We start from the raw sequence: 24,968 nt of genomic DNA, 5'->3' as shown, positions 1-24,968 counted from the left end.
AGACGCCAGAGTAGTGAACAGAAGCTGGCACCCTGACAGCCATGTTGTCAGATGCCCCTGACACTTGCCAGTCATCGGAGCTGGGCCAAGTTGCTTGAACGCTGAGTGGTTCTCATCCTCAGAACCGAGGGGAAGGATGCTGCTAGAAAGGGGAGCCCTGAGCATCCACCGTGGGTACACGGGAGTCCCAGCGCAGCGCTGGTGCCCAGCAGGCTGACATGAAGAAACAGTAACTAGGACGAGCGGAGATGCTGGAGGTCACCTGGGATGGGCGGGGCTGGAGGGCAGCTATCCTCAGAAAGGACAGAAAATACCGCGGCTCCTCTTAGGATGGCATAGGATGTGGTTTTGCCTTTCTTAAGACCAACTGCGGAACACTAACAGTTTGTAACCCCCAGGCTGCTTTCACCTGCCTTCTGATGAAGGGGCAACAGATGCCGTGATGAAGCAGAGCACGAAGCCAGGGCCACCAAACACCACTGAGTGCAGCCTCTGCTCATTCCTTCACTGCCTCTACCATGTGTCCTCCTGCCGAGTGACTGTTGGGAGAACCCCCGCCCCAGGAGAAGGGAGTGATGAGCATGCCACTGGCCAGGCTGCCAAAAGAAGGGGAAAAAGCTCCGTGAGAGAGAAGACACCCGGAGCCAGACAAGGCTCCTGGAGGGAAACGTGGGAGAACAAGCCTGCGGGGTGATGCACAGCGGGCCCAGGGGCGGGTGAGGAGAAGGGTGTCAGGGGAGGAGACAGCACACGCCAAGGCCAGGGGGAGATGGTGCGACGTTCTGGGGCCTGTCAGTCAGGCTACAGTGCCAAGCTGATAGGAGATCCTCAAAAATATTGCAAGTCTGTTCTGTAATGTTCCCTTTCGGGTCTGCAACTGTTTATAAGGGAATTTGCACAGTGAGAAAACCTTCCCGGGTGGTTTAGTGGTAAAGAATCTACCTGCCAATGCAGGAGACACAGGTTCGATCTGTGGGTCAGGAAGATCCCCTGGAGAAGGAAATGGCACCCCACTCCAGTAGTCTTCCCTGGGAAATCCCATGGACAGAGAAGCCTGGCAGGCTATGGTCCGCTCGGACATGACTGAGCAACTAAACACGAACAACAGTGATAAAAGGGAAATACCAGAGCTTTTGAGGATGACTAGACACTGGCTCTGAGACAGTGCTAAGTCTTGGAGTTTCTGATTGCCACTGTAATCCATCAGAAGGGGATAACAGAAACTGGCTTCAAGTCATCTCACAAAGGGCCGGGCAGCTCTGTGAAAATGTCTTCTCAGCTGTTGAGTATAAGATTGGAAAAGATTTACTCTGCAACGGACAGAAACGCTGGGAGAGGGACACCTGGGGAAAAGTTAGCCAGCGTGTGAGAATATCTGGATCTGATGTGAACGTTCTTGCAAAGGCTCCAGCAAGAGGATCTCGTAATAAGCTGGACCAGATAGCCTGCCCCAAGGGCACTGGCCAGCCTCTTCTCACAGGGGCCAAAGTAGCTGCTCAAGGATTCATAACGGAGGTGGCCACAATGGCAAGGATGAATATTACACTTGGGCTCAACAACACAGACTAAACTGCGCTGAGGCTGAGCCCTGCCAAATGCAATTAATCTGAGACTCACCACAAACTCTCACATGGCCAGCCATGGAGGGTGAATTACATTAGACCTCTTTCATCACGTTAGACAAACAGACCAAAGTTGGGTTGAAATGCTGGTCCATGGTGTACAAAAGAAGCAACCAGGTATACAGGTAACATACAAGGAATACAATGGGTTTGACCAAGCAGAGTGCATCCAGTGCTAAAAGTTAACAAAAACTAAACATCTTCTTCTGCTTCATTGACTACGCTAAAGCCTTTGACTGTGTGGATCACAATAAACTGTGGAAAATTATTCAAGAGATAGAAATACCAGACCACCTTACCTGCCTCCTGAGAAACCTGTATGCGGGTCAAGAAGCAACAGTTAGAACTGGACATGGAACAATGGACTGCTTCCAGGTTGGGAAAGGAGTACGTCAAGGCTGTGTATTGTGACTTTGGTTATTTAACTTATATGCAGAGTACATCATGTGAAATGCTGGGCTGGATGAAGCACAAGCTGGAATCAAGACTGCAAGGAGAAACATCAATAACCTCAGATATGCAGATGACACCACCCTTAGGGCAGAAAGTGAAGAGGAACTAAAGAGCCTCTTGATGAAAGTGAAAGAGGAGAATGAAAAAGTTGGCTTAAAACTCAACATTTAAAAAACTAAGATCATGGCATCTGGTCCCATCACTTCATGGCAAATAGATGGGGAAACAATGGAAACAGTGACAGACTTTATTTTCTTGGGCTCCAAAATCACTGTAAATGGTGACTGCAGCCATGAAATGAAAAGATGCTTGCTCCTCAAAGAAAAGCTATGACCAACCTAGACCGCATATTAAAAAGCAGAGACAATATTTTGCCAACAAAGGTCCATCTAATCAAAGCTATGGTTTTTCCAGTAGTCATGTATGGATGTGAGAGTTGGACCATAAAGAAGGCTAAGGGCCAAAGAATTGCTGCTTTTGACCTGTGGTGTTGGAGAAGACTCTTCAGAGTCCCTTGGACTGCAAGGAGATCAAACCAATCAAGCCTAAAGGAAATCAGTCCTGAATATTCATTGGAAGGACAGATGCTGAAGCTCCAGTACTTTGGCCACCTGATGCAAAGAGATGCCTCATTAGTATAGACCCTGATGCTGGGAAAGATTGAAGGCAGGAGGAGAAGGGGACAACAGAGGATGAGATGGTTGGATGGCATCACCGACTCAATGGATGTGAGTTTTAGCAAGTTTTGGGAGATGGTGAAGGACAAGGAAGCCTGGTGTGCTGCAATCCATAGGGTTGCAAAGAGTCAGACACGACTGAGTGACTGAAAAATAACAAATGGCAGCCTCAGAAAGGCAGGACCACTGAGGGCTCAAACCCCTTGGAAGGAAGATGTCAGTCACCTTGCCAAGTCAAGAGTCCTGATCAGCTGAATTACTGCCTAAAGACAAAGGGAATATGAAACAAAATTACAAGAAGGAAGATATAAACACCAACCATTTATTTCATGTAACTGACCATAGAAGTTAGAACGGTAGCATCTTCCTAAACTGTCTTCCTTGCTGCACTACGTATATATTTACATATTAAGCAAGTTTTTTGGCTTTTTATTCAAGGTATGTTGGCAATAGTTAGCTTCATCATTTAGCCAATAAATAAACCAATATGGGTTCTGAATGATGGGAAAGAGGAATAAATATCACACAGAAATCTCGGGTGTGGAGCTCGGATGTGAGACTTGGCTTCTCTTTCTTGGAGGGGGTACTGAGCATATTTCACCTGTAGATGGGAAAGCTGTGTTCTTGCAAAAGCTCATCATTGCTCAGAAGTTTATGAAGAAGGAAGCCAACACGAAACCTTCAGGGGACCTCGCTAACTCGTTTCCACCTTCCCAAAACTTCTGACCATCTTCCCTGTGCTTTGGTAACTTCCCAAACTTTGTTAAGTCCCACTTTTCCAAGGTAAAAACAGTGAAGCATTTCAGGCTCCCTGGCTCACCGGTAACCGGGATGTGGCCATGGGATCTGTGGTGAGCTCAGAGAAGGACAGTGCTGTGGCCATGGGCCAGGCTGCCACGCTCCTGCAGGCTCAGTCCTGAGCTTCACAGATGGCAGCTGAAAGGGCTCATGTACCAAAGCCATCCTCCCCCATCTTTTTTTTAAAAATAAGATTCTTTCTTTCTTTATTTTTTAAATTTGGCTGTGTTGCTTGGGTCTTAGTTTCAGCACTCGGGGTCTCTCACTGCAGCCTGCAGGATTCTCTCTAGTTGTGACTTGCGGGCTTTAGTTGCCCTGTGGGATGTGGGATCTTAGTTACCCGACAGGGGATCGAACCTGTGGCCCTGCATTGAAAGGCAGATTCTTAACCACTGAAACCACCAGGGAAGTTCCACCCCTCATCTTGAGGCTGAGGCTGTGTGTCTTGTGCAGCTTCAGAATCAGGCTGCCTGGCTTTCCCACAGGTAGATCCTGTGAACTATCTATAATATCTTTAATCAACAGCTTCTCCACTGAAGAGCCCGACTGATGCCAGCTAGTCTCAAGGAGAAATGAAATTAAACAAAGCCTATCCCTGGTGGCTCAGAAGGTAAAGCACCTGCCTGCAGTGTGGGAGATCCCTGGGTTGGGAATGGCAACACACTCCAGTACTCTTGCCTGGAGAATCTCATGGACAGAAGAGCCTGGCAGGCCACAGTCCATGGGGTTGCAAAGAGTCAGACATGACTGAGCAACTTCACTTTCACTTTTCTTTTCATAAGGCAACTAAGGTTCCTGACCACAAAAGTCTTTACAGTGAAGGTTATCACATTTGTGTTTTCAAAAGGTCATTTTAGAAGCACTTGGGAAGTGAGATGTGGATGAACTATAAGTGAAATCAGAAGGTTGTGGTAGTGATTCAAGAGCTGATTAAGTACGGCCTTGACCCGGAAGTGACACTGAGAAAAAGTGAAAAACTTGAAAAAGAAGAATGCCCCAGTACAAAGGTAAGCATTGGCTGCAAACACACAGCTCAGTCAACGAACACATAAAAAAAGAAAGATAAAAATCAAAGGACAAGACATTTTTTTTTTTAATTTTATTTTTGGCCTGTCAGACTGGCAAAAATTAAAAAATACTGGTAACACCCAATATTGGCAAGGCCAAGAGGAAAAATATTAATGAGGTAGAGTTGACAGAAATTGACAGTTAAGTCTTAAAAAAAAACTTTCTTCCAACGTTAATTTTACTAAATCAATTGAAATTATTCCAGGTGACTTAAGAAGGATGGCGCTGTTGACAAATGTCTACGCTATGCTGTTTGCTGACTGAGTTTTTGTCAACAGTCTCCGTATTCCTCAGTATTTTATGATTAAGGAAATGGCCTCAAAGTAATTTATGTTAGTTTTAATAAGGATAACTTAGAGCATGAAACTCAGAGCATGAAACATATTAATTTTTTTAGAGTAATCAGCAAAGTTACCAGCCTACTGACTTCAGTTCACCCAGCATCAGTGTCTACCCCAGGATGAAGCACAATATCATTACTCAGATCTGGAAATAAGAAAGGTAAGAAACTCGTGCACATGAGAGAAGACAGCCAATTTACACAAAAGCGAAAACCACACAACTTTTACCCAAGCCACCAAGATGGTAAGAACAACTCTGTTTTCAGGGCACACGAGACACCGAACGGAACACTGAGGAGGAAACAGGCAAGGCTTTCCTTACGGCTTGGGGCTTTGAAAGTGCTTTTGGAAAAAGTCATTTAAAGACTAGGGAGAAGCCAAGTGATGCTGATAACAAACAGTCTGGATGGGCGCATCACCGTGTGTGCCCACTTCATCCTGGCAGGCGTACCTGGCTCAGGAGATGATGAGCCTTGGCCCCCTGTGGAAGGCAGCCTTGGGGAGATGGGTGGACAGCGCTCTGACCTTTAGAAATGAACAGTTTGCAATGAGGTGAAGCAGAGTTGTCTGTTTCTGCTCTCGAGTTAAGCAGCATGGAAATTTGAAGGGAAAAAAAAAAAAAAGAAGCAGCCATGGGGTGACAATCCCTCAATCTTTACCACCAAAGAGAGGGAGAAATGAAATCACAGGTAAATGATTACATTACAGTCATAATACAGTGGCCAATGTTATAAAGTGCTGTGACCAAGGAAGACAGCAAACTGAGGGAGACTTTGGAGAAGAAGTATTTGAGCTAGGTCTTAAAAACTGAATAACAGGAGCTTTCCAGACAAAAGAGAAACCCGAAAGTATAAAGGCACAGAGGTGTCAAAAATGCAGGTTTGCAGGAAATAGAAAAGGGAAGCCATGGGAGGAGACAGGGCAGGAGAGGTGAGTTGCAGCAGGCTTGGCCTTCCTGAGAAGAGGAGAGCTACATTCATGCATGTAACTCATCACCTGGACAAACAGTTCTTAAGAACTGGAAAATGTGCTATGGATCATAAAAGAGGCAGAACCTGTTTTCAGGCGACTTACCCATTTGCAGAGATGAACATGAATCAAATGGTGTGAACCAAAGCACAGGGTGCTGGCGGGCCTGGAACCTGGGGACTGTGGACAAGGATACGCTTCCCTACAGGAGGACTTGGAGTGGAGAGCGGAAGGAGATGGGGACGGCCCATGCCAGCACAGGCCCCTGGGTGAGTGCCAGAGAGGGATCGAGGTCGCTGTGCTGCAGCATGAAAGAAAGAATGGGCAGCACAAGATGAGGCTGCAGAGGCGGTCACCTCAGAGTACCAGCCTTCACCCTGGAGCCCAGGGGAAAGCCTGAAGGGCTTTGTACACAAGATGAGGCTGTGACGTGAAGGCCTTACCCTAACTCGGGTGCTGACTGCAGGGGGCGCACCAGCCAGAGCAGATGCAGGGGCACCAGTTAGGGGGCTGCTGGCAGCATCCAGTGTCCAGCGAGGTGGGGCCGAGGACTGGCCAGAGGCAGCAGAAAGGGGGCCAGATAGGGTGTGGGCTGCAGAAGGTGTGCTCGGAGGCCATCTGTCCCCAGAAGCAGAAAGAAGATGGGCTGTCACGCTGAGGTGACTTTCCAAGAGGGATACTTCGCACAGCCTTTCCACCCAAGAGTGAGCAACACACTGTTGCATCAGCAGCCCCTGCCTCCATCCAGCCATCAACCACACGACTAATCCCCGACAGGGAAGCCTGGCATTCATCCCACAAGTGCACCTCAGAGGCTCCCGAAGGCAAAAAGAGGCTTCGCGTTTGTAGTTGTGTGTTAAATAAACCAAGCTAGAGGCAAATTACTTGCAATATATATATCACACAAAGTATGAATATCCTTAATTAATGAGCTCTTACAAACCAATAAAAGTATGAACATGAAACAGAAATATTAGGATTTCCCTGGTGATGCAGGGGACGTGGGCTCGAGCCCTGGTTGGGGAACTAAGATCCCACATGCCAAGGAGCAACTGAGTCCAACTACTGAGCCCACACACCACAGCTAAAGAGTCTGTGCATGAGGGAAAACTGCACGTGATGCAACGGCGACCCTTCACGCTGCAGCTGAGCCCTGACACAGTCAAATAAACAGACAGACAGAAATGTTATAAAGAAACTGAAGTGTGCAAACATCTAGATCATCAGGATGTCCACTGTACCACTGTTTACAACAGTGAAAGTACGAGATTCAACCTAAATGTCCCAATGATAAATCAGATGGCAGACACTTGATAGACTTCTATGTAGTTATTAAAAACAGTAATGTGGACCTCAAGTGGCCAAAATAAACCTTGAAAAATGGTAACAAAGTTGGAAGAGTCACATTTTTTAATTTCAAAACTTACTACAAAGCTATGGTCATCAAAGCAGTGTGGTACTGGCATAAAGACAGACATACACACCAATGGAACAGAAGAGAGAGCCCGGAAATAAACTCTTACAACTGTGGTCAAATGACTGTCAATAATGATGCAGAGGCTACCCAGTGGGGCAAAGGGCAGGCTTTTCAACAAATGGCACTGGGAAAACTGGATAGTAAAAGAACGAAGTGAGACCCTGAACTTAAACCATATAAAAGGTTAACTCAAAATGAATCAAAGGCCTAATTTAAGAGCAGTCCATAAAACTCTTAGAAGAAAAAAACAGGGAAAATCTCCATGACATTGAATCTAGAAATGATTTCATGGATGTGACATCAACTGGTTACATTAAAATTAAAAATGCTTTTGTGTCAAAGGACATTATAAAGATGATGAAAAGGCTTTGTTTCGTCCATTTCTCTCAGAATGGGAGAAAATATTTGCAAATCATATCTGATAAGAGATTAATATCCAGAACATATAAAGAACTCCTACAACAACCTAATTAAATAATGGGCCAACAGACAATTCTCCAAAGATACACAAATAGTTAATAAACACATGTAAAGATGGTCAGTATCACTAATTATTAAAGAAATGCAAACCAAAACCAGAATGTGACACCACATCTTATCTATTAAATTTAAAAAATGGTGACACATATGTTTTAAAGGACTTCTATAGGGGCTTCCCTGGTGGCTCAGTGGTAAAGCATCCGCCCGCCAATGCAAGAGACACAGGTTCAACCCCTGGTCCAGGAGGATCCCATGTGTCACTGGGGAACCATGCCCAGTACGCCACAACTACTGAGCCTGTGTGTGTGCTGGAGCCTGGGGACCGCAGCTACTGAACCCACGTGCCCGGAACCCAGGCTCCACAGCAGGAGAGCCTCCGCAGTGAGGCCTGTGCAGTGCTCCAGAGGGGAGCCCACTGGCCACCAGAGAAAAGCCCACGCAACACCCGGGGCTCAGCCCAGCCAAAAATGAATCAAGGACGTTTACATTATGTTAGGTGGGAAAAACAAATTACAAAGTTGTGTGTAGAGTAAGATTACTTTTCTGTTTTAAAGCAAACTTCTTGCCTACATGAGTCCAAGAAAGGCTCTGAGTTTCATCCTGAGGTTAGAACACCGTGAGTTCCCTACCTGGGAGAGAGGCTGGGAGAGTGAGCAGTTAGCGCTGCCCTGAGGAGAGGAGTATGTCAAGGCTGTATATTGTCACCCTTCTTATTTAACTTACATGCAGAGTACATCTTGAGAAACACTGGGCTGGAAGCACAAGCTGGAATCAAGATTGCTGGGAGAAATATCAATAACCTCAGATATGCAGATGACACCACCCCTACGGCAGAGAGTGAAGAGGAACTCAAAAGCCTCTTGATGAAAGTGAAAGTGGAGAGTGAAAAAGTTGGCTAAAGCTCAACATTCAGAAAACGAAGATCATGGCATCTGGTCCCATCACTTCATGGGAAATAGATGGGGAAACAGTGGAAACAGTGTCAGACTTTATTTTGGGGGGCTCCAAAATCACTGCAGATGGTGACTGCAGCCATGAAATAAAAAGACACTTACTCCTTGGAAGAAAAGTTATGACCAACCTAGATAGCATATTCAAAAGCAGAGACATTACTTTGCCAACAAAGGTCTGTCTAGTCAAGGCTATGGTTTTTCCTGTGGTCATGTATGGATGTGACAGTTGGACTGTGAAGAAAGCTGAGTGCTGAAGAATTGATGCTTTTGAACTGTGGTGTTGGAGAAGACTCTTGAGAGTCCCTTGGACTGCCAGGAGATCCAACCAGTCCATTCTAAAGGAGATCAGCCCTGGGTGTTCTTTGGAAGGAATGATGCTAAAGCTGAAACTCCAGTACTTTGGCCACCTCATGCGAAGAGTTGACTCATTGGAAAAAGACTCTGATGCTGGGAGGGATTGGGGGCAGGAAGAGAAGGGGACGACAGAGGATGAGATGGCTGGATGGCATCACTGACTCGATGGACGTTAAGTCTGGGTGAACTCCGGGAGATGGTGATGGACAGGGAGGCCTGGCATGCTGTGATTCATGGGGTTGCAAAGAGTTGGACATGACTGAGCAACTGAACTGAACTGAGGAGAGGAGACCAGGGCAGGGGCCACCTGAGAATCAGTGCTGAGCAAGCCATGACCACAGTGGAGCTGGGGTCTCAGAACTCTCTCTGCTCCTTTTCCTTCTGTCTCAGTTACAAAGGGCCACTCACCACGTCTGCTACAGCTTTTCTCAAGACTTCAACTATTCCTAAGCAAAATGCCACAAAGTGTCATCTAATACAGTATTGTTTGGATTGAAAATTCTGTTTGTTTGAGGCTTTCTGTTAAGAAAACCTTCTGCCTCCTTACCAGTTGTGCCCAAGTACATGGTGCAGACTGAGTCTGCCTTTAAAGGGGAGGACGTTAACCGTTGTTTCCCTAAAGAACTATTGTATTAGCATAATCTTGTTCACAGCAATGCAGTACTGACCTCTGAGGATTAACAGGGGTTGACTGTATTTGTGCAACAGAGTGCCATGAAACGCTAACTTAAAAAGTTTAGAAAACACAGCGATGACAGAGTGAAGAGAACACTGGGCTGAGGGGTCAGGCTCTGCCACTTGTCACCCAAGCCCTCCTCCATTGAAAGTGAAAAGGTGAAAGAAAGTGAAGTCGCTCAGTCTGTCCAACTTTTTGCGACCCCATGGACTGTAGCCTGCCAGGCTCCTCCGTCCATGGGATTTCCCAGGCAAGAATACTGGAGTGGGTTGCCATTTCCTTCTCCAGGAGATCTTCCCAACCCAGGGACTGAACCTGGGTCTCCCGCACTGTAGGCAGACGCTTCACCGTCTGAGCCACCAGGGAAGTCCTTCATTCATATCCCCAAATCTCTGCATCAGGCATAGCCTAAGTGTCAGGAGTGGGGAGAAGGGAGGGGAAGATGCCAGATACAGGAGATGATCTTGGTCCTCAAGAAGATGACATTTTATTCAAGCAACCCCCTTAATCTCACAATCCTCTGCTTCTTCACCCATAACTCAAAGATATTACCATTCTCAGGGTAACAGGGTGTGAGGGTAAGAGGTTGGGATGTTCCAACTTCAGTGCCCTGGACATCTGGGGGACACTGCCTGGTTGGCAGGAGGGGGGCTGCCCTGTGCACTGTAGGATGTTTAGTGGCATTCCTGGCCCCTACTCACCAGGGGCCAACAGCTCTCTACCATGGCTCCCACCCCAGTTATGACAACCCAGACTGTCAAAGGCACTACCAAATGTCCCCTGGGGCAGAACCACCCCCAGCTGAGAACCTCTGAGATAGTGACATATATGAAAGCATTTAGAAAAGCATAGAGCCCCAAATCAAGTATTATTGCAAATCTATTTGCAAGACTACTTCTCAAAAAAAAATCCTTTAAAGAATTTATAGTTTCCTTAGGAATGTTGTATTTTCTATTTTTATATATTTTGCCTACCATTAAAAGCCCTTTAGGGCTTTTTGATTAATTTTCTTTACCCAAACAAAGCATATTCATTAGGCTATATTTTTTAAATGTATCACTACACAACAACACAACTCTGACTCTGACAGTCAGAGTCAAACATAATTGCCATCTCTACAAAGCAGAAATTTTATCCGAAATCAAAGTAGTTCATGCCTACCTTTTAAGGACAAGGGATTGGATCTTGTGAATTCTGTATCTGATGGCCTGTGCTGTTTACGAACTTGTAAGTACTCCTTCACTCTTGAATCAATGGTTTCTTTTAACAGTAAACAGACTTCCTAAAGTAAATAAAAAAAAATTACACATAACTTTCTAATTTAACACAGTGCAAAAAAAGTCAGTATCATGCATATGAAAAAGCCAAAATTGAACATTTCATTTTGTTTGCTTTTTAGTTTAGCTATGAATAAAGGCATTTACATGTGTTCATGGGTAATGCTGCAGATTTAAATCTGCCACTAAGCTTTGCTTGAAACCATGATGCTGCCTTACTCTGTGATCTAAGAAATATATTTTGCCTCTCTTCATTTCTCTCTGCCTCAGTTTCATATTTCTAAAAGGAAGATTAAAAACACCAATGTAAAAATCAGGGCAAGGAGGTGAGAAAATCAGAGGGAAAGGCTGTTTTCATGTAAATATCAACCAATGGGACTATGACAAGTAGAAGACAGAACAGAGCCAACTCTGGCTACAAGCGGGAGCCCCAGAGATGGGCCTTCTGGGCAGGGACTGCAGACTGGGAGGAGCCAAAGAGTCAGGGCAAGTCAGAGGGAGCCCCAGCCACTCAGGAGGGGCAGTGCCCTGAGACTTCACGCTGGGACCCACTGCACAGTGCCACCAGATTTTCTGATTTAAGAGGAACTAGAGACAGTGATTTTTACACAGAAATTTCCTACTTTTAAAACTTGGTTCAAAAAACTTTAATATCTAACCACTATAATTCATTAGTTTCTGGGGTTTACAAATCTACTGAAAAGCGACAGCACTCATGGTAAGTTGAACAGAGAACTGGAAATCAAGAGTCTGATTTTCTTCCATAGGCTTGTTGATGACATCGTATAAGCTTCTGTGAAAACTGCTCTCTATTCACCTATTCACAGTAAAAAATAATTTAACTTCTTATATTGCTCAAAAGTAAATTAATATTCATTAGGCAACAGAAAAACATGGTTTTAATTGAATGTCAACATCCCAAATTTCTGGAGCTACTGTTTTTAACATATCAGTGTTATTTATAAAAAAGAAAAATAAAACTTAAAGCCTAACTGTACAATGGGATGACACTGCTCACGTTAGCTATACTATCAGAAAAATGTAATCTGATGTAGGGAAAGGGAAAATAAAATTGCTCCCAAATCTAAATTTCTTAACCCAGATTAAAAACTGGTGTGTAAGGACGGATAATTCTGGTTCAGTTCCCAAGGACTCTGCAGAAGGTTCAGAGTTTCCAGGTCACCTCAAACCTGTTTCACTGGTTTCTCGCGATGCCATCTCAGGTTGATCTCTTAGAATCTTCATAAATTAAAACAAGGACAGAGCTGTAAGCTGCTTTGAAGGGCAACGAGAGCCAAGCTTTTCTTTTGTTGCAAATACACATACTCCTCAAAGAGTATAGAAAACACCTGACTTAATTTACAAACATGAGTTTCTCGATAAAATACAAACTCTGGTCTCCTCCTTCCTGATCTCATTTTGCAGCCCAAAGATGCGGTGCCTTGTGGAATACAGAGGTATTCATTTACAGTTGAAGGTTTTGGCATTGTTCGTGCAACAGAAAGGCAGCCTTGCTCATACTGTTGTTTTAACAATTAAAGAATTTTGCTTCACATGCAGGGTTCAACGATGACTGAGCTAGAAAATATGTGAAAGACATACATGGAAACAAGGATTGTTAAAATTTGGCCATAAATGCCCTATAAGGCCAGAACTAAAAATAGGAGGACAAAAATAAAGCCAAGGCCCATATACACAAACTCTCTCCCTGTAGTTATGGGGCTTTCCTTCCATGAGCAGGTTTGACAAATGGAAGGTGGATCCTGCGTGCTATGTCGAGGTCCCCTAGTAACTGACCACAGCACACTTGGCGAAGCACTGTTCTCTTCAGAACCAGGGCAAGACAAGGAAAGACAAAGTCCCATCTAAACTCGAGGGGCAGCAGGAAGACCAATCAATGAGCAAGAAAGAGTTGTACCCAACATGTACAGGCTACCAGGGGTTCATTTATGCTTCCTAGGTTTACAAGGGGAACAGCCTAAGTTCAACTGCTTGGGTACAAAGACTACTCAGGCTGGACTCAAAATAAACACGTGTTTAATACATGTGATGAGTTCCTTTTCTGAAAAGGAACAGGATATTCTTAAGACTTTCATTACTCAAAGTGGCTGTTAAAATGCAATCAAACTGATTGCTCATGATATCTCAATCTTGAGATGATCTAATGATATAAAAAACATAAAAGTCCTGGCACACTAAACATAGGCTAAAGTCATATCCTCGACTAGCTCTTCTCTTCTCTCTTAAACACACACACATTATCCCAGATCCATTTTAATGTCAGTGAACATATTTTGAAGAAACAGCGTGAGGTAGAAGCCACAGAGCGTATCCTTGGCTTTGAGTGGAGAGCCCGCTTACGGCCCACAGCGGAGCCCTGCAGGCCCCATCGCGCCCTGAGTCCCGTCGCTAAGGCGCGCCCTGTGGCCCCAACAGCAGCACAGGCAGGGCAGTGCAGCTGCGTGTGGCACCCTGGAAAATTCTGGCTTCACGCTTTGGCTGGGAAGTGAGTCACGTACTCACAGATTTATTGTAAAGCCTTCCAAATCAACTGACTCTTGGCAAAAATGACAGCATATCAACACAAAAGGTCTAAAGCCGAGGCAGCAGAGTTGGGAGAGAATGGAGGAAAATCTGGGCCTGGAATGGTGGATTCTAGGATGCTGCTGCTGTTGCTGCTAAGTCACTTCAGTCGTGTCTGACTCTGTGCGACCCCATAGACGGCAGCCCATCAGCTCCCCCGTCCCTGGGATTCTCCAGGCAAGAACACTGGAGTGGGTTGCCATTTCCTTCTCCGTTGCATGAAAGTGAAAAGTGAAAGTGAAGTCGCTTAGTCGTGTTCGAGTCTTAGCAACCCCATGGACTGTAGCCTACCAGGCTCCTCCGTCCATGGGATTTTCCAGGCAAGAGTACTGGAGTGGGGTGCCATTGCCTTCTCCGAGGATGCTGCTAATGTAAGTCAAACTTCTTGGGTGAGGTCCCCTTGGGTGCATATTGGTCACTTTGGGGGTATGAATTAAATGTTTTGAATCACGGAGACATATGTTGAGAAGCCAAAGGTTGGAATGACATGAAGGTGGACTGGAGGAGCAGGCAATGGCCTATCAAACACAAAGTCTTGCAGAGCACAGTCCAGGGCTATTTACCTGAATGATAATGTCAACATCTCATGCCACTAGCATGATAAATGCCATTACACAGAACCCTATGCCTTTCTGCTCCCAGTTTGAGGTCGCTGGGTATCCTTAGCAAAGTTAGGACAACAGTTCAGTCGCTCAGTCATGTCCAACTCTTTGCGACCCCATGAACTGCGGCACGCCAGGCCTCCCTGTCCGTCACCAACTCCCGGAGTACACCCAAACCCATGTCCATTGAGTTCGTGATGCCGTCCAACCATCCCATCCTCTGTCGTCCCCTTCTCCTCCTGCCCTCAATCTTTCCCAGCATCATGGTCTTTTCAAATGAGTCAGCTCTTCACATCGGGTGCCCAAAGTATTGGAGTTTCACCTTCAACATCAGTCCTTCCAATGAGCACCCAGGACTGATCTCCTTTAGGATGGACTGGTTGGATCTCCCTGCAGTCCAAGGGACTCTCAAGAGTGTTCTCCAACACCACGGTTTAAAAGCATCAATTCTTCGGTGCTCAGCTTTCTATATAGTCCAACTCTCACATTCATAGATGACTACTGGAAAAACCATAGCCTTGACTAGTCGGATCTTTGTGGGCAAAGTAATGTCTCTGCTCTTTAATATGCTATCTAGGATGTTCATAACTTTCCTTCCAAGGAGTAAGCGTCTTTTAATTTCATGGCTGCAATCACCACCTGCAGTGATTATGGAGCCCAGAAAAATAAAGTCAGCCACTGTTTCCCCATCTATTTCCCATGAAGTGATGGGACCGGATGCTATGATCTTGTTTTCTGAATGTTGAGCTTTAAGCCAACTTTTTCATTCTCCTCTTTCACCTTCATCAAGAGGCTCTTTAGTTCTTCTTCACTTTCTGCCATAAGGGTGGTATCATCTGCATATCTGAGGTTATTGATATTTCTCCCGGCAATCTTGATTCCAGCTTGTACTTCCTCCAGCTCAGTGTTTCTCATGATGTCCTCTGCATATAAGTTAAATAAGCAGGGTGACAATATACAGCCTTGCTGTACTCCTTTTCCTATTTTGAACCAGTCTGTTGTTCTGTGTCCAGTTCTAACTGTTGCTTCCTGACCTGCATACAGATTTCTCAAGAGGCAAGTCAGGTGGTCTGGTATTCCCATCTCTTTCAGACTTTTCCACAGTTTATTGTGATCCACACAATCAAAGGCTTTGGCAGTCAATAAAGCAGAAATAGATGTTTTTCTGGAACTCCCTTGCTTTTTCCATGATCCAGTGGATGTTGGCAATTTGATCTCTGGTTCCTCTGCCTTTTCTAAAACCAGCTTGATATCTGGAAGTTCCCGGTTCACATATTGCTGAAGCCTGGCTTGGAGAATTTTGATTATTACTTTACGAGCGTGTGAGATGAGTCCAGTTGTGTGGTAGTTTGAGCATTCTTTGGCATTACCTTTCTTGGGATTGGGATGAAAACTGACCTTTTCCAGTCCTGTGGCCACTGCTGAGTTTTCCAAATTTGCTGACATAGAGTACAGCACTTTCAAAGCATCATCTTTTAGGATTTGAAATAGCTCAACTGGAATTCCATCACTTCCACTGACTTTGTTTGTAGTGATGCATCCTAAGGCCCACCTGACTTCACATTCCAGGACATATGGCTCTAGGTGAGTGTGAGTGATCACACCTTCGTGATTATCTGGGTCATGAAGATCTTTTTTGTACAGTTCTTCTGTGTATTCTTGCCACCTCTTCTGAATATCTTCCGCTTCTGTTAAGTCCATACCATTTCTGTCCTTTATTGAGCCCATGTTTGCATGAAATGTTCCCTTGGTATCTCTAATTTCTTGAAGAGATCTCCAGTCTTCCCCATTCTATTGTTTTCCTCTATTTCTTTGCATTGACTGCTGAGGAAGGCTTTCTTATTTCTCCTTGCTATTCTTTGGAACTCTGCATTCAAATGGGTATATCTTTCCTTTTCTCCTTTGCTTTTTGCTTCTCTCCTTTTCACAGCTATTTGTAAGGTCTCCTTAGAGAGCCATTTTGCTTTTTTGCATTTCTTTTCCATGGGGATGATCTTGATCCCTATCTCCTGTACAATGTCATGAACCTCTGTCCATAGTTCATCAGGCACTCTGTCTATCAGATCTGGTCCCTTAAATCTATTTTTCATTTCCAGTGTATAGTCATAAGGGATTTGATTTAGGTCATACCTGAATGGTCTAGTGGTTTTCCCTACTTTCTTCAATTTAATTTGGCAATTAGGAGTTCATGATCTGAGCTACAGTCCGCTCCCGGTCTTGTTTTTGCTGACTGTATAGAGCTTCCCCATCTTTGGCTGCAAAGAATATAATCAATCTGATTTCTGTGTTGACCATCTGGTGATGTCCATGTATAGAGTCTTCTCTTGTGTTGTTGGAAGAGGGTGTTTGCTATGACCAGTGTGTTCTCTTGGCAAAACTCTATTAGCCTTTGCCCTGCTTCATTCTGTATTGCAAGGCCAAATCTGCCTGTTACTCCAGGTGTTTCTGGACTTTGTACTTTTGCATTCCAGTCCCCTATAATGAAAAGGACATCTTTTTTGGGTGTTAGTTCTAGAAGGTCTTCTAGGGCTTCATAGAACCATTAAACTTCAGCTTCTTCAGTGTTACTGGTTGGGCCATAGACTTGGATTACTGTGATATTGAATGGTTTGCCTTGGAAATTAACAGAGATCAACAAAGTCCTAATAATATTATCCTTTGACTGAAAATGTATTACTTATAAATTTTCTTTTAGGAGATTTCTAGTTATCTCCAAAAGCTGACTGAAAACAGTCATCACAGTAAAGGGGTAAAAAAGTGGTACCAAAAAGTACCACCATCACTAGTTTTTTCTGCATATACCACCTTGTAATAAGATTTATTTCTAGCTCTAAAAAGCTACTGTGACCAACGAATATCATGGAAGATACCAAGGGTTGTTACATTTGGAAAGTTACGTGAAAGCCACAGGCTCACTATCCTGCTCGCTAATAAGGAGGGGTCTCGAGAAGGAAGCCAAGCACGTGATGAGAGCTGGAGGCACCTTCTGCCTTTGCCACAGCAGCACTTGGTGGGACCTCAGAAATGAGAGCTGGGAGGGACTCAGCCAGGGTCTGGGGGAACCCTTCATCCACAGAGGAGGCAGCTGAGGTTCGAGGAGGTCCAACACCACAATCCTGTCATACAATCAATTGTTTTACTGACTGGCCACCTGCTTTGCAACTGGCCACTGTAAGAGGAGGGCTGCTGTCACCCATCCCCATACTTTTGCCAAAGGATCATGTGGTACAGGAGAGGATTTCAGACAGGTGACAAAAACCAGCCTGTGTCAACCCCACACCTGCTCCAGGGGCTCGGTCCATCCGTTATGACCAGTGAGGATTACAATCCCTACTTACCTGGAAAAGTCACTTTAACTTCTTATTCTTCGTCATCTTTTTTTTTTTTTTTAATACGAAGAACCCTTTCCCTCAAACAAAGAGGTAGGGAATTTCTGGTTTAAATACTAGAGTGGCAAAAGAAATATATGAAATAGATGGATGTGTCAGTTTCTGAAGAAACAACAACAGAAAAAGCAGGAGTATGTCTGTTGTGGCAAAGACAACTCTTCTTCAAGCACTCAAGATTTACTGTCCATTAATGAAAATGAGAGCTGGAAAAAAAGCTAATGTTCCTTTTAAGAGCAGCTCCGTGCATTTAAAATAGTGAAAAGTTTTAAGCAACTACTGTATAGCACAGAGAACTAACTATATTCAATATCAAGTAATAATCTATAATGGAAAAGAATCCGAAAAGAATATACGTGTGTGTGTGCGTGTGTATAACTGAATCACTTGTTGTATACCTGAAACATGGTAAATCAACGACATTTCAATTTAAAAAAATAGTGAAAAGTTTCCTGGTACCTCTTTCTTCTGTTCAGAAAACCAGCTAGTGTCTTTGCTTGAGCCTTGCGGCAATACATGAAGATCCACCAGGACAGCAAAGTTCCCACACTGAAAGACATTAATGAAAGACTTAGCTCACACCCAGTGAACAATGAGAGAAAAGCTTGCAAATTCCTACATGGTTGCTCATGATGAAATGGCAACAAAGTTCACTGCTGGACAGAAATGTTAATATGGGGTATGATAAAACTCATAACTTGTTGCTTTTTGCAATTTCAATATTTATTATAGAAATGCCAGGGAGAAATTTAATTTTAATCAGGACAGGAAAGAGAAAATACCTATCTCTACACTATAAGTTGTCGGAGTAAGCCCAGAAATTCAGCAGTTAACACTGAGAAGAGTTAAAAAGGTCAGTGCCAGGTAGGCTCCAGAAAAGGAGTCCGGTAGACACACACAGGGAAATTCTTTCTTCCAGGCGGGAGAGAGCAGACAGAAGTAACTGCATTTTCAGACCAACAAAAGCACTGGCTGGGACTATACATCTTGGAATAGAAATAGAAGTACAGACAGATGAAAACAGGCAAGGAAGATGCTGAATGACAGTATCAAAACTAAGTAAGTTTCATTAAAATATGCCTCAAAACTATATAAAACCAGTCTTTCTTTTTCTATAGGCTAGTGCTATCTAGTACTGTGGAAGAAATGAAAACATCTCTATCTGCACTGGTAAATAGGGAAGAAAATAGCCTCATGTGTTACTGAGCATTTAAAATGTGGCTTTTGTTGACTGAGAAGCTGAATTTTTAATTTTACCTAATTTCAATCTAATTTAAAAAGCCACAGAACCAGTAGCTCTGTGGCATGGCTACAGACCCTATAAAAAGATGTAGCTTCATAAAACCTCACACTATATGAATAAAGTAACTTGAGAATCACAAGATAAATGGATGAACTAAACTAACTTAAAAAAGTATTATTGGTTGGTTTATGGCCAGCAGGGAAATTCAATTTTGTAGCCCTTTGGCAAAACAGTTTTTTTTGTTTTTTTAATTCTGTGCTATAATTCAATGGTGAAAAAAATATTTTCAGCAAATAGTGAGAATACGAGACAAAATATGGGGAAAAAAAAACGCAACTTGACACCTACCTCACACCATAAATAGAAACTGATTTGAGATGAATCACAGACCTAAACATTAAAAAAAAAATACCATCTATCTTCCCAACCTTGGGGTAGGAAAAGATTTCTTAGACAAGACCTAGAAAGTATTAAATATAAAAGAAAAAATCACTACCTTAGACTTGATCAAAATTAAAAAACTTTGGCTCATCAAATGACATCATTAATAAAATAGATATGTATGTCACAGACTAGGAGAAAATATTCATAAATGCATATGAATGAGATAAAGGGCTGGTGCCCCAAATATGTAAAAACTACTCTTACAAATTGATGTTAAAAAAACAACTCAAGTTTGAACAGACACTCCATGACAAAGATAAACAACTGGTGAATAAGCACGTGGAAAAGTGTTCAACATTATCATTCATCAAGTAAATGCAAATTAACACTCACTACTAAGTGACACAACTACATACCTAAGGCAGTGCCAGCAGGGATAAAGACTGACGCACGTCACACGCAGGTTACGGATGGGGAGCGACCCGCACTCACACACTGCTAGTGGAAACGGAAATGGGTCAACCACCCTGGCAAATGTTTGTCTGCTCCCTATAGTTAAACACATTTATTTATCATCTGAGCCAGCAATTTTACCTCAGGTATTTACCTGCGAGAGATGAAACATGTGCACACAGAGGCATGCATACAAACGTGCATGAAAGTTTTAATTTTGAGAGTCGAATGGAAGACAACCCAGAAGTCTCTCACCAGGAGAATATATTAATACAAACTGTACTATATTTCAAACCACTGACCTGTTCAACATGGAATGATCTCAGTAACACTGCACTGAGCAAAGTGAGGCTAAAATGAGAACTGTATGGCTCCATTTATATAAAGTTCTAGAAAAACAAGATTAAATCCATGGTCAAAATAATCAGCACAGTAACTGCCTATATTCTTTGCAGCCAAAGATGGAGAAGCTCTATACAGTCAGCAAAAACAAGACCAGGAGCTGACTGTGGCTCAAACCATGAACTCCTTATTGCCAAATTCAGACTTAAATTGCAGAAAGTAGGGAAAACCACTAGACCATTCAGGTATGACCCAAATCAAATCCCTTATGATTATACAGTGGAAGTGAGAAATAGATTTAAGGGCACAGATCTGATAGATAGAGTGCCTGATGAACTATGGAATGAGGTTCGTGACATTGTACAGGAGACAGGGCTCAAGACCATCCCCATGGAAAAGAAATGCAAAAAAGCAAAATGGCTGTCTGGGGAGGCCGTACAAATAGCTGTGAAAAGAAGAGAAGTGAAAAGCAAAGGAGAAAAGGAAAGATATAAACATCTGAATGCAGAGTTCCAAAGAATAGCAAGGAGAAATAAGAAAGCCTTCTTCAGTGATCAATGCAAAGAAATAGAGGAAAAACAACAGAATGGGAAAGACTAGGGATCTCTTCAAGAAAATCAGAGATACCAAAGGAATATTTCATGCAAAGATGAGCTCGATAAAGGACAGAAATGGTATGGACCTAACAGAAGCAGAAGATATTAAGAAGAGGTGGCAAGAATACACAGAAGAACTGTACAAAAAAGATCTTCATGACCCAGATAATCATGATGGTGTGATCACTGACCTAGAGCCAGACATCCTGGAATGTGAAGTCAAGTGGGCCTTAGAAAGCATCACTACGAACAAAGCTAGTGGAGGTGATGGAATTCCAGTTGAGCTATTCCAAATCCTGAAAGATGATGCTGTGAAAGTGCTGCACTCAATATGCCAGTAAATTTGGAAAACTCAGCAGTGGCCACAGGACTGGAAAAGGTCAGTTTTAATTCCAATCCCAAAGAAAGGCAATGCCAAAGAATGCTCAAACTACCACACAATTGCCCTCATCTCACACGCTAGTAAAGTAATACTCAAAATTCTCCAAGCCAGGCTTCAGCAATATGTGAACCGGGAACTTCCTGATGTTCCAGCTGGTTTTAGAAAAGGCAGAGGAACCAGAGATCAAATTGCCAACATACACTGGATCTTGGAAAAAGCAAGAGAGTTCCAGAAAAACATCTATTTCTGCTTTATTGACTATGTCAAAGCCTTTGACTGTGTGGATCACAATAAACTGTGGAAAATTCTGAAAGAGATGGGAATACCAGACCACCTGATCTGCCTCTTGAGAAATTTGTACGCAGACTGGTTCCAAATAGGAAAAGGAGTATGTCAAGGCTGTATATTGTCACCCTGCTTATTTAACTTATATGCAGAGTACATCATGAGAAACGCTGGACTGGAAGAAACACAAGCTGGAATCAAGGTTGCCGGGAGAAATATCAATAACCTCAGATATGCAGATGACACCACCCTTATGGCAGAAAGTGAAGAGGAACTCAAAAGCCTCTTGATGAAAGTGAAAGTGGAGAGTGAAAAAGTTGGCTTAAAGCTCAACATTCAGAAAAAGAAGATCATGGCATCCGGTCCCATCACTTCATGGGAAATAGATAGGGAAACAGTGGAAACAGTGTCATATTTTATTTTTCTGGGCTCCAAAATCACTGCAGATGGTGACTGCAGTTATGAAATTAAAAGATGCTTACTCCTTGGAAGGAAAGTTATGACCAACCTAGATAGCATATTCAAAAGCAGAGACATTACTTTGCCAACAAAGGTCTGTCTAGTCAAGGCTATGGTTTTTCCTGTGGTCATGTATGGATGTGAGAGTTGGACTGTGAAGAAGGATGAGCACCGAAGAATTGATGCTTTTGAACTGTGGTGTTGGAGAAGACTCTTGAGAGTCCCTTGGACTGCAAGGAGATCCAACCAGTCCATTCTGAAGGAGATCAGCCCTGGGATTTCTTTGGAAGGAATGATGCTAAAGCTGAAACTCCAGTACTTTGGCCACCTCATGCGAAGAGTTGACTCATTGGAAAAGACTCTGATGCTGGGAGGGATTGGGGGCAGGAGAAGAAGGGGATGACAGAGGATGAGATGGCTAGATGGCATCACCGACTCGGTGGATGCTGAGTTTCAGTGAACTCTGGGAGTTGGTGATGGACAGGGAGGCCTGGCATGCTGCGATTCATGGAGTCGCAAAGAGTCTGACACGACTGAGCGACTGATCTGCTCTGATCTGACTGCCTAGGCAGAGACTGACATGTGGTGATGATGGGATTGTTCTGTCTTGTGATACAAGTAAAATCAGTTCATTCCACTGCACATATCAATATTACACATCTTTAAAAATACTGTGTAAAGATACACTCATATTTGTTGACAGTTACTTTAAATGTAAATATTATGTCCCTGAAAATGTGTGGGAATAAGTGAACTTTGGTCTGGGTAATAAATCGTGAAGTATGATAAAAGATGGTCTCCCATGATGTCAAACAGCACAGTGTTGCCCCAGAATTACAGTTTAATGAGTTGCAATCAGCATTTTAAGGAAACAGAAATGGGATAAACGCTATCAGTGTGTCACATGGTAAAGTTAAGTCTTGTTTTGTGAAACTTAAGTATGAGTATACTGAGTTAGGATATAAAGCCTAATTTTTACTGTGGGCTGTGGTCAAAAAGGTTTGAAAACCGTATCCAAATATGTTATTTTAAAAGTTTCTTCTGTTACCAATTCAACCTTTAAGGAATATGCTGCCACCAGGTGGAGGCAGCACGCACAACTACAGAGTCTTAGCCGGGCTTATTAAGCTTCGTGCGACACAGACCTCTTGGGTCAGTGGTGAAGCTGATGAAACCTGCTCATAATAATGTTTTAAATGCATGGGCACACAATGCATATAACTGAACAGAAAACCAATTACACTGAAATACAGTTATTTATGTTTTAAAATTTGTGATACAGCAATGGATGTACTTGCTCAATAAAGCACTGGCTATTACTATACTTTGGTCACCTGACACAAAGAGCCGACTCATTGGAAAAACACCCTGATGCTGGCAGAGATTGAGGGCAGGAGGAAAAAGGGGACAACACAGGATGAGACAGTTGGATGGCATCACCAACTCAATAGACTTGGGTTTGAGTAAGCTCTGGGAGTTGGTGAAGGACAGGGAGGCCTGGCGTGCTGCAGTCCATGGGGCGCAAAGAGTCGGACACAACCTAGTGATCCAAATCAATGATGAACACATGATGTTTTCAGATATCTGCCACAATTATAATACAATATGGAAAGAGCTGTGATTTCTAATGGTAACAAATACCGCTAATAATATTGTCTTCTGAACACTTCATTCACAATAAAAACAAAATTTATTAGAACTCGGTCAAAATAAGGATGTAACTTTTCTTCCATGGAAGCTCAGTGCCCATGGGCTGTCGGGGCTCCAGAGATCCCAGAACAATAGCCCCTCCAAAGAGGGAAGACATGCCTCACACACATTCCACCTGGTCTCCTGTGGGTGTTCCGCCCGACTGTTCAGTCAAACTAAGTTCTCTGCTATCTCTTTGTCATTAGCCAGGATGATTTTCCAAATTAAAAAAAAAAAAATAGTGATGGTTTTATACACAATGGAATATTACACAGCCATTAAAAAGAATGAAATAATGCCATTTGCAGCAACATAGATGGACCTAGAGATTGCCATACTGAGTGAAGTAAGCCAGACAGAGGAGAAATATAGTATGAGATACTTTATATGTGGAATCTAAAAAGAAATGAAACAAATGAGCTCACAAAACAGAGATACACAGTCTTAAAGAAGGAACTTAAGGTTGCCAGGGTGGGGCAGGGAGGACGGGGGTGAGGGATAGTCAGGGAGTTGGGGATGGACATGTGCACACTGTGATATTTAGAATGGCTAACCAACAAGGACCCACTGCATAGCACACGGAACTTTGCTTAATGTTACGTGGCAGCCTGGATGGAGAGGACTTTGGGGGAGAATGCAGATATGTATGTCTGGTTGAGTCTCTTTGCTGCTCACCTGAAACTATCACAACACACTTAATTGAGTATCAGTTCAGTCGCTCAGTCATGTCCAACTCTCTGCGACCCCATGAATCACAGCACGCCAGGCCTCCCTGTCCATCATCAACTCCCAGAGTTCACTCAGACTCACGTCCATCGAGTTGGTGACACCATCCAGTCATCTCATCCTCTGTCGTCCCCTTCTCCTCCTGCTCCCAATCCCTCCCAGCATCAGAGTCTTTTCCAATGAGTCAACTCTTCGCATGAGGTGGCCAAAGTACTGGAGTTTCAGCTTCAGCATCATTCCTTCCAAAGAAATCCCAGGGCTGATCTCCTTCAGAATGGACTGGTTGGATCTCCTTGCAGTCCAAGGGACTCTCAAGAGTCTTCTCTAACACCACAGTTCAAAAGCATCAATTCTTTGGCGCTCATCCTTCTTCACAGTCCAACTCTCACATCCATACATGACCATTGGGAAAACCATAGCCTTGACTAGACAGACCTTTGTTGGCAAAGTAATTTCTCTGCTTTTGAATATGCTATCTAGGTTGGTCATAACTTTTCTTCCAAAGAGTAAGCATCTTTTAATTTCATGGGTACAATCACCATCTGCAGTGATTTTGGAGGCCCAAAATACAAAGTCTGACACTGTTTCCACTGTTTCCCCATCTATTTGCCACGAAGTGATAGGACCAGATGCCATGATTTTCGTTTTCTGAATGTTGAGCTTTAAGCCAACTTTTTCACACTCCTCTTTCAC

General features: G+C 43.5%; 1 protein-coding gene across 1 annotated transcript in view; it reads right to left on the bottom strand.

Moving 5' to 3' along the window:
• The window catches only part of SLX4IP (SLX4 interacting protein), a 225,532-nt gene that overhangs the window by 60,830 nt on the left and 139,734 nt on the right, over positions 1 to 24,968 (bottom strand). Inside the window, exons 6-7 of the mRNA XM_055543391.1 lie at positions 18,176 to 18,265; positions 11,030 to 11,150 (exon numbers count right to left, since the gene is read on the bottom strand). Coding sequence (XP_055399366.1) covers positions 11,030 to 11,150; positions 18,176 to 18,265 — 211 coding nt within the window. The remainder of the gene's footprint in view (positions 1 to 11,029; positions 11,151 to 18,175; positions 18,266 to 24,968) is intronic.

This window comes from Bubalus kerabau, chromosome 13 (genome assembly GCF_029407905.1).
Source record: "Bubalus kerabau isolate K-KA32 ecotype Philippines breed swamp buffalo chromosome 13, PCC_UOA_SB_1v2, whole genome shotgun sequence".
Classification (NCBI taxonomy): domain Eukaryota; kingdom Metazoa; phylum Chordata; class Mammalia; order Artiodactyla; family Bovidae; genus Bubalus; species Bubalus kerabau.
The sequence above is the reverse complement of the archived record's forward strand: the minus strand, read 5'-3'. Positions and strand labels throughout refer to the sequence as shown.